At 42.0% G+C, this 13,821-nt stretch overlaps 1 protein-coding gene across 4 annotated transcripts in view; it reads left to right on the top strand.

Moving 5' to 3' along the window:
• LOC146074532 (kinesin-like protein klp-3) overlaps window positions 1-13,821 on the top strand; it is an 84,223-nt gene that overhangs the window by 41,308 nt on the left and 29,094 nt on the right. For all 4 annotated transcript variants that reach the window (XM_083182746.1, XM_083182744.1, XM_083182747.1 and 1 more), the window contains 5 exons: window positions 2,076-2,198; window positions 4,468-4,581; window positions 4,666-4,829; window positions 7,607-8,243; window positions 9,302-9,444. In XM_083182746.1, coding sequence (XP_083038872.1) covers window positions 2,076-2,198; window positions 4,468-4,581; window positions 4,666-4,829; window positions 7,607-8,243; window positions 9,302-9,444 — 1,181 coding nt within the window. The remainder of the gene's footprint in view (window positions 1-2,075; window positions 2,199-4,467; window positions 4,582-4,665; window positions 4,830-7,606; window positions 8,244-9,301; window positions 9,445-13,821) is intronic.

Below are 13,821 nucleotides of genomic sequence, written 5' to 3'. Positions count from 1 at the left end.
CACCCGGCGTCCCCTGGTTGCCTGGCAACCCCCGGGTGACGCGGCCCAACTCCCTGTACTGTCCCCCGGCTGGGCGGAAGTGACGCGCCGCAGCCGGGCGGACGTCACATCTTCCACCCGGGACTCGCCGGGCGGAAGTGCCCGGAGCGCTCTTCTAAGGGCGCCGGGCTGCTGCTGCGGTGATGCCGCAGCAGCGCGTTTGTCAGCGCTGCTGACATATACATTCATAAATAACAACCTATAGTTCAGTTGTGCAAGGTTCAAGGGATAGTTACATAGTAGTTAAGGCTGAATAAAGACTTACGTCCATCGAGTTCATAGTATGATATATTAGCTTCATCCCTTTTTGTATGAAGTGTATTCTGATATCTTTAAAGACAAATTACGATTATTGTTTGTACCCCTGGATGTTTTTAACCAATATATGTTGGTCAAACCTTATTTTAAACATATTTATTGTGTCTGTCGACACCACCTCCCCAGGAAGACTGTAAAAAAATGTTTCCTTCTGATCTAAACTGACGCCCATGTGTCCTATAGTCCTTCCTAACAGAAAAAAGGGCAGTTCCTTAAATTGGGCCCCCCATAAACAGCTCCTCTCTAGCGTAAACAATACCAATTTGTTCAATCTGTCTTCATAGCTTAAATTATCCATTCCCTTTATTAGCTTTATTGCTCTTCTTTGGATTTTTCCCAGTTCTATGATGTACTTTTTATAGTGTGGGGCCCAGAATTGTACTCTATATTCTAGATGCGGTCTAACCAATGCTTTGTACAGTGGCATAATTACTTATGAGTCCCTAGTCTCCATACCCCTTCTTGTAAATGCTTGTATCCTGTTGGCCTTATTAGTTGCTATATGACATTGAGCACTACACCCCAGTTTGTTATCAATTTGGACTCCTAGGTCCTTTTCAAGCTCTGAATGACCCATTGCCACCCTGCTTAGGTTATAACTAGCACACTGGTTATGTCTCCCACGATGCATAACCTTGCATTTATCCACATTGAACCTCATTTTCCACTTTTTCTAATTTATTAAGATCGCTCTGAAGCGTGGAGACATCCACGGTTGATCTAATTACTTTGCTCAGTTTTGTATCATCAGCAAAGATGGAAACATTGCTGAGTATACCCACCCCAGTACCATTAATTAATATGTTAAATAAAAGGGGCCCTAGCACCAAGGCCGGCACCACCTTTAGGCAATTGCCTAGGGCGCTGCCCACTGGATGGCGGCACCACAAGCTGTTACTGGATTGAGATTCTTTGGAGGAGGTGAGGTGCAGGGTAAGAAGGTAGTGTCTAGATCCCCTACAGCCACCCAGCCGGGACACAAATGCCTGTTAAAAGTAAGTAAGAACTTGCTCTCCCTCCCTAGAAAATCGCTCCCCGATAAGTTGCTCAGTACATACACACAGAGCGATTTTTTCCCGGCAGTGAGGCTGGCTGAACCACTTTTCACAGTGGGAGACTGTGGAAAGTGGTTCAGTCAGCCTGTAAAACAGACTGCGAGTTAGCAGTGGCAGGCGATGATGCAGGAGCGTGCATCAGTACATTTCATGCCCACACTAGGTGATTTTGAGCTCAAAGTATACGAAAAGTTAGCTACTTTGAGCTCAAAATGCTGAGTGTGTATGCACCTTTAATGTTTGTAGTATGTTTTATTATTGTTAATATATTTATTTTTCATTATGTTTACTTTGTGCTGTATTGAACTGACAGAATAGTAAGTTGAATTCTGTATTAAAGTATATAACAGATTTACAGGAATATGTAACTTTTTATGTATATTATTTGCTTAATATCTGTCCTGTAAATATTTACTCATAATTCAGCTGCTCATTACATCCTAGCCTTTCCTAATGACTTATAGAAGCTAAACATGAGTACACTGTGCACAAATGCAGGAGTACATGTTTAACTCAAATATGCACCTTGTCAAAAATATTGATGCAGTGCTACTTAATGACACAAAGAACTGAAAAGGCCCCATAAAATGTGCTGGTTATTTTGTTAAACAGATGAGTGATTTAGGTGGTAATAATCTTCCATGTATCATCTACATTTTCCAGTCAGACAAGGTGCCTGATGATGTCAGACAGGATAGTAATGGCAATTCAAGCTACTTGGAAAATGATCGTACCTGCTCCTGTTACATACCTGGAAAAGGAATGGTAATGACATACTTATTTGAGGTAATACATTTTTATTACATACTTTTTTATATATATATATATATATATATATATATATATAATTTTTTATATATATATATATATATATATATATATATATATATATATACATATGAGGATATGTTGGGCTTTGTTTTAATAAACAATAGAAGTATAAGTATCTATAATGTAACATGCAGTCACAGAACTTTATCAAATTCTTGATACATTTAGGGGGTTATTCTAATTCTTTCAGTCCCCCGTGCGTTCGCATTTCTGCGCATGTGCAGACACAGGGTGTGTGCGGCCATGACAAACTGAGTGTTTTCCTGGTGCATGCACCCAAGATTGTGCGTGGTGCCAAGGGATTCACCCATGGGAACGCTCAGGTGCACTTAATCCTGTGTTCTTGTCGACAGTGTGTTGACATTTGGATAAAAAAAAGTGAAAAACCCCATTTCAACCTTTTGACTGTCGACCTAGACCATGTCGACCTAATGCTTGTGTCAACCAAATGCAGTGGCGTAACTATAGCACCGCAGCCCCCGCCACCGCGTGGGGGCGCTGTGCATATGGGGGCGCCGGGGGCTGCGGTGCTATAGTTACACCTCCCCCCAATCCCCTGCAGGCTTACCTATTTTGCTGGTCCCGGCGGCTCCTTTCTTCTGCTGAGGACCACCACAAAATGGTCGCCCCCATATAGCAGTAGCAGCAGTAGTACGTTTATTTATAAGGCGCCACAAAGTGTCCGCAGCGCCGTACATAGCAAACAAAAAACAAATGACAAGGTAACGTACAGGGTGTGTTGAAAAATACAGTATAAATAGGGGTATAGCTGGTAGAAATAAAATCAGCATCAGTTCAGAAGTAGGTGTCAAAATTGTCGAGGAGACTGAAGATGAAGTAGAGGAAGGGAAGAACAGGACAGGAGGACAGGTGAGGTAAAGAGGTAGGGTGAGTACGTGAGGCAGGAGGACCCTACTCATAAGAGTTAACATACTAAAAATAGGTGGGTGGACGAACGAAAAACAACAGGATAAGTAGGAACGGAGGGGAACGGAGGCAGGATAGGAGGATCAAAAGAGGTTAGGAGGAGGGATAGGCTAGTCGAAAAAAGTGGGTTCTCTGAAACTGTCTGCTGTATGGGGGCGGCCATTTTGTGGTGGTCCTCAGCAGAAGAATGGAGCCGCCGGGACCAGCGCGAAAGGTAAGGCTGCGGGGGATTGGGGGGGGTTTGAATGGGCGGCGGGGGGCGCCCAAAATGTAGCTACGCCGCTGACCTAATGACCTGTCGACCTAGACCCTTGTCGACCTTGCAGTATGTCAACCCAGTGGTGTCGACCTAATGACCGTATCCTATTATTAATGTGGTAAATGTACTATTAGTATTTTTATAGTGAAGCGACACTCTGGAGTCTGTTTCAGCAGTGAAAGCAATTTCCTAGTGTATTTAACTGACATGTTTTGGGCTGTCTGTCCGTCGCCAAGATATACAGATTCCTGTAGATTGCTTCTCCAGCCAGTGCGACTCAAAGGCTTTGGTGCGATGCAATTGGGCTCTTTTCCTGCGATTGATTGCTGCAACTGCAGGAAAAGAGTCCAAATTGCAGGTAAATTGCATAGTGTATGGGTGCCTTTAGTGTGTCGCAACACATAGCTTGACAAGCACTACTCTAGTGTGACGGTCATTTTTGGGAGGGCAGTTAAACAAAAATAACAATAGCATAACAAAATCACCTGCTGAGCCTTTTAGTGGTTCAGAAACCTGCCAAAACATCAAAGCTGGCACCAGTACATCCGTGTCATCTTCCCTTATGGCAGGCAATCCACTCCCTAGTATTTCAGTGGCAAAAAAGGGACAAAAAATATGTTGCTGAAAAATTAAGATATTGGGGGTGATTCTGGTTGGTTTGCAAAAGTAAACTAGTTAATGGACAAGACCATGTGCACTGCAGGTGGGGCTGATGTAACGTGCAGAGAGTTACATTTGGGTGAGTTATTTTGTTTCTGTGCAGAGTATATACTGGCTGCTTTATTCTAACACTGCAATAAAGATTTCAATTTGAACACTCCCCACCCAAATCTAACCCTCTCTGCACATGTTACATCTGCCCCACCTGCAGTGCACATGGTTTTGTCCATTAAAGAAGGAGTTTGCTTATGCAAACCAACCAGAATCAGGCCCCTTGTGTAATATTGTATATGTATATATTGTACACGATTATCTTTATAGCACATATTATGCATATGGGTTCACAGAGTTAATGTAAACATTTTTGGGCTCTCACAGGAGAGGATAAACGTCTGCAAGTATTATGACAGTGATGCTGGTGCCTGGCTTATTTTACCCTTGCTGTGGGAAATGAATCTGGACTTCATACTGCATCGTGTCCAGCAAGTGAAGGTAAATTACAATGACATTATTTGAAACTACAAAATAACAACAAATAAAATTCATCAGGTTCCGTTTCTACTCTTGTTGCCTCAGGAAGCCCTCCCTGCCATCACTGACTACAAGGAAATCCTTGCTGCTCTTCGACTGTGTAATTATGACCCAGATGAAGTCATTTCTATGTTCTTTGCTATGTTCGGTGACAGCCTGGAAAACACTATAAATGGGGAGCAAAACTTTGAACCAACAGTTCTTCAAAGGTAAGTCACCTTGAGCTCATGTCCACAATGCACTTTTCCGATCTTATTTACTAACATTACATTTTGGTGGATATTTTGCTGAGCCACAGAAATCAGTCAGCCATTAGAGTTCATCTGTCTAATCAAGCACAGTTACATGGATGTATTTTGCTGTAATTGTTAGTTATCACACTTGTTTATGGAGACAACACCAAACTATGGGGGAGATTCTCTAAAACTCTCCGCCCCCCTTCGCCGCCCATCGCAATTATAATTATCGCATATGTTCTAACATATGCGATAATTATAGCAAAGGACAGCTCTTGCGTTAAGAGCTGTCCTTTGCGGTGAGAGTCGCTGGGTCCCAGCAGGTCCCGGCGACTCCCCCCTCCCTCCCACATCCGGCGCTGCTGCTGCTGCGCCGGGCTCTCCTCCTCCCTGCAGCCGGAAGAGGATCAGTGCAGGGAGGATGTCACAGGTCCGGGCAGCACAGCTCTGTGCTGCCCCGGAAACAGGTGAGGGGGGCGATGCGGGGCGGCGGGGGTCCGTGCGGGGCGGCGGTGGGTTCGCGTTAGAAGCCCATTGGCTTCTATGGGGCATCGCCAGATTTTTCTGGCGATGCCCCACGCAGTGGTAACCCGAAATGCGGTAAAAACCCTGATAACGGGGTTTTTACCGCATTTTTACCTTAGAGAATCTCCCCCATCTGTTGTGGGTGCTCAAGGCTTAAGAAATAAATATATATCAGAAATTCTCACTTGCAGTCCTCAAGTAAACCCAACAGGTCATATTCTTTGGATTTCTTAAATCATGTACAGGTGGGCTCATCTATTTTCCTGAGACAGGTATACCCCTTTCAGACATACGCGAAAATCCCAGGTTTTTTCACATGAACGCGCCCAAACCCGGGACCAGCGTATGTCTGAAAGGGTATACCCGGGATTTCACTCCCGGATACTGAGCACCTGCAATTGACCAGGGTTTTTCCCGGTATTTAACTCCCGGGTATAATACCCGGCTTATGTCTGAATGGGTTTACCCGGGTTTTTCAGTTTTACACATGTGACAATGCTTTCTTTTGCTGCCCGGGCGTCTTCTGATAAGGTCATCAGCTGCAGCCGCGGAAGACGCCTCAGGCACACGTGCTGCGGAGCAAGCAGAGGCAGTGGCTGCATGTTGCTCATGTGCTCCCTTTCCAGCAACAGGGTGCAGACTCCTGTGGGAAGACAGGTGCTATGGCACACCATTGGAAGGATGGTGTGCCACCAAAAAATGATACCTCCTTCTCTGCATCTCACACTGTGCAACAAAGAACAGCATGTGTAGCTTAATCCAAGCATCACAGCCTGCAAAACACAGCAAATCCACATGAGCATACAAACTCTCCATCCTCCACATGTTCTCAGCAGCCATAACAGCAATGTATTGTGGGAACTCCCAACAGGCCCTTTTGTAGTCAGCCCCCACCTTTGCATGATGTCATTCTTGTGAGCCAGCAAAGTGTCCCATTTTAATGATGAAACACTGAAATGCTTGAAAAGCCTGGCTTATGTGTGAAAGGGGCATACCCGGGTTTTTCCCGGGTCTGAGGTGTAGTGTGAAAGGGGGTCTGTTACTAAAATCCCGGGAGTGACCTGGGTTGAAAATCCCGGGTAAACCTGGCCAAAATCCCGGGTAATATGTCTAAAAGGGGTATGATTAACCCACCTGTTTATACATTCAGAAAACCTGAATACATGACTTGGTCAGGCCCCAATTAATAGTTCCAGGTGCCCAGGCTAATACACATGTAGCTCCCCTTGTAATGCTGCTAACACAAATGTATGGGTGCTGAGGGACTCTGTCTTCATACTGCCCATGTGCATGTAACGAAGTGTATACAACTGGCGTGTATGATGTAATGTTCATGGTGTGTGGAGGAGGCTTTGACTTAAGGATGCCCGGCTGGCACTGTAGCACAATGTACATAGAGTCATGGTTCCATCAGTAAGCTTCATTGGTACAGTCACATGACAGTCATCTTAAGAATTCTACCCCTCACAGTACATTGGGGGGTAGAATTAGCTATCTTACAAACATGAAATAATTTAGCACTTAATCCCCCCCCCCCCCCTCAATCCTGGCGCCCTAGGCTGCAACCGAATTTGCCTGTTTGGGAAGGTATGTGAGTACTGAAGTTGCACAACTATAGATATAGATAATATTGCAGAAGGTGGTCATGCCCAAATAAGCCATTTTTTATGCTTCAATAGCACATGATGCCCCCAAAGGATCTTTGTGGGTTTTGTCATTCAATATAAACAAATTTAAATAGATACATTTAAGAAGAGGAAAATAAGGTATATGGTATAAAAATTGTATTTGAAAAATATAAAAAATAATTTACTAATATATATAATTTTAACTGATCCCTTCCCCCTTCTAGAGATAAACCTCTCTTCACAGCAGTTATTCCTTTTATTAACTATAGTGGTGCCTTACTTAATGTTATGCCCTTTAGTAGTGTCTTAGGGATTTATTCAAACCCGATTGCAGGGCTGCGACTATGCAGCTGGCAGATTATTAATCAACTGCACATGCATACGGATTGAAGCGTGCATGCACAAGTCCATCCAGTGATGAACTCCATACAGCTGTCCATACTTTTGTTGGTAGAAATATCAATTTACAAAACAAGATTTAGAGAAAGATCTAGATTCACTTTGTTTGCAAATGATTTTGGTTCATATCATTTGGGATATATTATTATTATTATTATTATATTATTAAATGTATTTATTTTTTTATTTATTTTGCAGGGATATAGCTAAAAAGGAAAAGAAAATAGAAACGTTAACTATGGACTTGCAGGAGCGGGAGAGGGAATTAGAAAGCTTGCGGTTAAAATGCAAAAATTTAGAAGAAGAGAAGCATCACCTTAATCATCGGACTAAGAGCTTACATGAAAAAGTGGCAGAGTTACAAAGTGAACATGAGAAATACATAAAGGAAATTAATGAAACAAAGATAAATAATGTTCCGGCCACTGATCCATTACAAAAATGTCTGAATAAAGACATACTGTTGAAGCTGCTAAGAGAAGCCCATGAGCTTAATGTCAGTAATGACCAGTTGAGAGTCCTGGCAACAAGTGGCCTCTCAGACATTGGTCTGTGTATAGATAATCTGCATGACACAGTTAACAACATGCAAAGTTCCACCAAAGAGATAAGAGAAATCCGTGCTCTCTACCAGCGTGAGTCCATGGAGAGGAAGTTACTATATAATCAGCTTCAAGAACTGAGAGGAAACATTCGAGTATTTTGCAGATCCAGACTGGATAATGGAAAGGGTGAACATTTAGAATTTCCATCAGATGAAGACATTCTAGTGAATCAAAACGGAAGTAAGAAAAGGTTCAGATTTGATCAGGTGTTTCCTCCACAGAGTACTCAGGTACAGTATATAATAGATGATTTATTATATAATATTATACAGGTATACTATTTGTTTGCTTATTGCCTTCTCATTGTTTTTTTGGGCAATGAAATAGAACAAAAAAACAGACTTTAGCTGGAAAATAAGTGACAAAAATTGGTACTGTATTTTTGGATATTCTTGCATATAATAAGCTAAAACAATGCATACTGCCCAACATGTAAACATGCCAAATTTGGGCAAAGTAGGCCCATGATCTATGCACTCAGCAAGACCCATATGTTGCAAAAACCCAGACCTTTATCACAGCTGCAAATTAGGACATCACTGATGATTACTAAGGTTTATTATTATATGAAAATATAGATTTTATTTTTCAAAAACTAATTTAGTAACTTTGTATTTACCTAGCTCATTTTAGAATATCATTTTGATTTATGCCTTTCCAGAACGAAGCTGGCTTAAAAAGTTATAGCCATATTGTTACATTAGCTGTGGGAAACAAATTACACAACAGAATCTCATATAGTGCAAACATTATTTCCATGGATGGTGTCCAACTTAAAAGATTTCCCTAGATAGTTTTGTTCCTGACAATGTCACTTCATTTTATTCCATGCTTATTAAAAGTAATAAAATATTTTATGACGATGTCCATTGGTCACAATGAAATCTGAAGAGCAGCAGTGCCCTATTCTGTCTGAACTCTACGGGGCAATTCAGTTCTCTGTAAAGTACCTCCACAAAGCTCTCAGTGGTAATGCGTCTGTCTGTGTTCTTATTTTCTTCCAACTTTTATTCAGAGAATTTAAATTGGGTTTATATGTCACAACCGGGAACCTTTAGGGACAAACCCACATTGGTGTTATATTATATATGTTATATTATGTATCAGGAGTAATGGCTGCCTGTTGTGTTTCAGCTATATCAAAGTGCCCATTGATAAGTTATTTCTGTAATGCCGTTTCTTTTGTTGCTGCTGTTGTTATTTTTTCAATTGATACATAAGAAGTTACGTGTTATTGAAACTTCCAAACTCCATGCTTACCTAACATACTATTACTCACGTTTTGTAGGAGGACGTTTTTGAACAAACTTTACCTATTATCAAGTCTTGTGTTGATGGTTACAATGTTTGCATCCTGGCCTATGGTCAGACAGGTTCTGGAAAGACCTATACCATGATGGGAACTGATCAAAAACCAGGAGTCAACATCAGGTGATAATGACATTCTTACTTATCTGAATAAGTCTGCATGTTAACTTAATAACCAAATAGTGGTTTGTTTTTTTGGTTTTATATCAAAGGAAACACTAAATTAATCCATCTGACTTGCTTTAATATGTTGAAAATATAAGAATAGCTCAGTATGATCACACTTCCCATTCTTGTGTCTCATTCTTGTGCTTGGCTCCATCTCTTGTTACATTATATTAGGTGCTTAATCAAAGTGGGTTTATAAAATATAACTCAAGTTGGATAGTTTTATAGAGCATCTGCCGGCTTGCACACCGCACTTGAAGGATCTCCCAGGAGCTGCAAGTCATCCATCACCTTAGCCTTGCCTTTATCAGTAGCTGCATTTACATCTTAAGAAGTGTTTAGATACAGATGTATAAAAGTAAATTCTATAAATTCCTGAAGACTGGGTTGGAAGAGCCTTTGTAACAATGGATTAAATTTAGCAATTTTCCAAACTACCATTATTATATTAGTTGAAAACCAAAATTAATGGTTGCTTAAAACAAATACGTGCCATTATATAGAATTTATGTTTTTAGTACATTGGCAATAAGACATGGAATGAAGAAACTAATGTTTGACTTCAGTTCTCTTAACCATAATAAATATTCATGCAGTGTCAGACAACTGACATACGTAACTCATTGTTTTCCTCCTATCTAGAGCCTCCTCTACTCCTGTCTTCCTGATAACTATTGACAACACTACTATCTTCTCTGTTTCCCAACTCCACTCCCTGGGAGCCATTTTTTATTATTTTCTCTCCTTTGCCACCCCCCTCCCCTTCCCATTCAATCTCTTGCCGTGTCCTGTAGGATCAGCTCCACAACATTGCTTGTATTAGACCTGTACTCTTCCAGGATGCCACTAAAATCATTGCCCACTCATTGATCATCTCTTGCCTCAACTACTGCAACCTTGTCCTCATTGGCATCTTCTGCTCCAATCTTGCTCCTCTCCAATCTGTACTCAAGGTTGCAACTACAATTATCTTCCTCTCTAACAATACCATATATGTATCCCCTCTCTGCTAAGCACTAGCTCTCCTTTTCCTACAGAATACTTTATAAATTCCTCACTATCACATATAAGGCCCTTCCTAACTCCACTGTCACACCTGAGGCTGGGGTTTGTTCTGCAGCTGAGGTGTAGTGGAAGCTGGGAAGATAACCTGTGTCCACATAACTGGGTAAACCTCAGGGAGTGAGGTGGTGTATAGGGTCTGAAGGTGTGGCTGAGAAGATGGAGTCCAGAAGAGGTAAATAAAATATAATGGTAAATTACTGAAATTAAGTACAGAGTCTTTGACTCAGAAAATAGGAATCGGTAGGAACCGATGGTAGCTGTTTAGCAGGTTTGCCTGATGATGACCACCGATGAAGAGATGATTATGAAGTTATGATGCACTGCAGGTAAGTAAAATGTAGCTCAGGTCAGATACCAATAACATAGGCACTTGATGACGGTTCACTGGTGATGACGGTTTCCAATGTGGTTCACTGATGGTGACGGATATCGATGAATACGCCGCACGTCATTATCACCTGCTAACTAAGTCAGTGCATGCAGTCAAAATCCAGTCAAATTGCTTAGCAGGTGACTGCAAATCTCTCTGTGTGTATAGAATGAGCGATAGTAATCGAGATCTCTCATTCTGAACCACTACCCAGACTTTTTTTTGCAAAATTGCTTAGCACAAACCACTGCATGTGTATGTGCTCTCCATGGGCTATCTGGACCCAGGGAAATCCCCTACCCTAAATATAGCCCCTACCCTTAGCAATATCTTAGCAAAATAGCTTAGCACACATCTCTACGTGTGTATGCCTCTTAAGCCACAACACAATGAAAGGGATTAAAGAAAGGCTATGGGCAATGTGCCAACTGCTTGAACAGAAGAGGGAGGAGAAAGCAGTGAAAATTAGTGGAATGCCAGGTGGACTGATCCACTGTTGGCATTAACTTCACAAGAGAAAAGCAAATAGTATTGACGTGAGAATTCCAAGCCTTTCACATTGCTTAAGGCAGGCTTTCCCAACCACGGTCCTCAAGGCACACCAACAGTGCAGGTTTTAGTGATATCCAGGCTTCAGCACAGATGTTTTAATCAGAATAACTCAGGTACTCATTAAGTCACCTGTGCTAAAGCCTGGATATCACTAAAACCTGTACTGTTGGTGTGCCTTGAGGACCGTGGTTGGGAATGCCTGGCTTAAGGATTTTGAAGAATTGTGGAGAATACATGCCATAAATTCTATTTGATAGTTGTACCAGAATCTATTCATGACCAGTAAATGTTTGTTACCAGATTGGCCCACTTTTAGGGCAATACCACCAAATAGCTAATGAGCTAGCTGCAGAGCACACTTGCCAACATAGATACAGGCAGAGAATTTATGCAGAAATTAGGGGCCTGATTCAGACCTGTTAGCAAGGCTGCAATTGTTGCAGATGGACAATAGAGAGAGTTAGATTTGGGGGCGTTATTTTGTTTCTATGCAGGGTAAATATTGGTTTCTTTTTATATTACACTACACAATTATTACACTGCAATTTGATTTCAGTTTGAACACACCTCACCCAGATCTAACTCTCTAAGCACGTTACATCTGCCCCACCTGCAGTGCATCTTGGCTTTGTCCATCTGCAAAAAATGCAGCTTTGCTAAAAGGTCTGAAGTAAGCCCCAGGTGGGGAGAATTTATGGTTGGAACTAGATATTTGCAATATAAGTGGGTTTGGGGATGCAGTTAAAATCCCGGCGGTCGGGATCCCGGCGTTCAGAATCCCGACGCCGGAATCCCGACCGCCGAAATGCCGACACATTCTCCCTCCTGGGGTGTCCGCTACACCACTGGAGGGAGAATAAATTAGTGTGCCAAGCGTAGCGAGGCACCGGGCCCGCTGCGTGGCGAGCGCAGCGAGCCCGCAAGGGGGAGCGATCCACGTCCCCCCCTTGTCGGCATTTCGGCTGTCGGGATTCCGGCGTCGGGATTCTGAACGCCGGGATCCCGACCGCCGGGATTCAATACTGAATCCGTGGGTTTGTATGTATTTTCTTTTATTATGATTTAAAAGGAGCAAAAGGCAGTTGTTTTTCTTTTCTCCTCATCCCTAACATGTATCACAGGTTCCCATCCCATGCCCCTTCATGTGGATATTTGGCAGTAAGTGTTGCCCATAGTAAACAATTAAGATCTAGCCATCAGTTTTTGGATTACATTATAGATAGCACATAATTAGTCACTGTGGACAATGCCTTCTTAGCAAATCTACCCCCAAATTATCACAGAACTAGGGCTATTCCAAGTCATGAGTTGCACAGTCAGATAAAAAAATTTACAGTCAGGGAAACCCAGGCTTCTACTTGATGCTGACTGCTGTAGAACATTATGTGTATACCCATATCATATTTTTTTATTTGATAAATAAAATTAAAATGTTGAACCAAACAGAATCATTGTGGAGACTGAGCAGTTAAAGGCATGTGTGCACCCTGGGTGAGCTGCGAAGGGGTTATCTTCTACTTTTACCATCCAACTAGGTGAACAGAAATGTGTGGTGCTGCTTATTGGTTGTGAGGTTGTAAGCTTCTAATTAGAATTAGAGATGTGCAGGTTCTGATTTACTCTGATTTCAAATCAGGATCTTATTGGCTAACCCAAATCACATGACAGCTGCTAGCCAATAAGATTCTGATTTGAAATCAGAGTAAATCAGAACCTGCACATCTCTAATTAGAATAAGGGGACCATAGAGTGGAATGGAGAGTGTAATAGGGTGTTGGATCTGGTTCTTTAGCCTGTTTTAGCCTAGTACCTGAATCAGTGGAACTTTTGCCAAAATTTAGTGAGAGATAGCAAATTACAATTAAGAAAAATGTGGTGGAATTTTTTTTCCCCCAATACAATGAAGAAAATATTAGTGTCAGGTGGTAAACGTCATACACAGGCTAAAACAGGTTCAGTAACCATCTACTCCTGGGAGAGCAGGAGGATGCAGGGATCGCACACAGATCAGGGGGACTAGTCAAGGCACCAACCATCAGCAATCTTCTTCTTCAATGCAGGTATCACTTGAGAGTCAGGTCCAGTATCTGAAGCAGCAGACTGCAAAGGGCACAATTAATGGGTATAGTCATGGGCAGCTGTAGATATTAATACAGCCAGAGAAAATTTAACTTATCTTTGGGTACTCAGGTACCAGTATCAGAGAATGTGTGCTGGGAGGATAATCTGAGAATGGATAATGCTGGGAGGTAAAAAGGTATCAGGTTCCCTAGAAGACAATGATGATGAATGACAGCATGAATAAATCTTCAAGAAAGTGGGAAAGACAACATTGTATGTAGGTG

This window comes from Crinia signifera, chromosome 4 (genome assembly GCF_055691185.1).
Source record: "Crinia signifera chromosome 4, ASM5569118v1, whole genome shotgun sequence".
Taxonomy (NCBI): domain Eukaryota; kingdom Metazoa; phylum Chordata; class Amphibia; order Anura; family Myobatrachidae; genus Crinia; species Crinia signifera.
The sequence above is the reverse complement of the archived record's forward strand: the minus strand, read 5'-3'. Positions and strand labels throughout refer to the sequence as shown.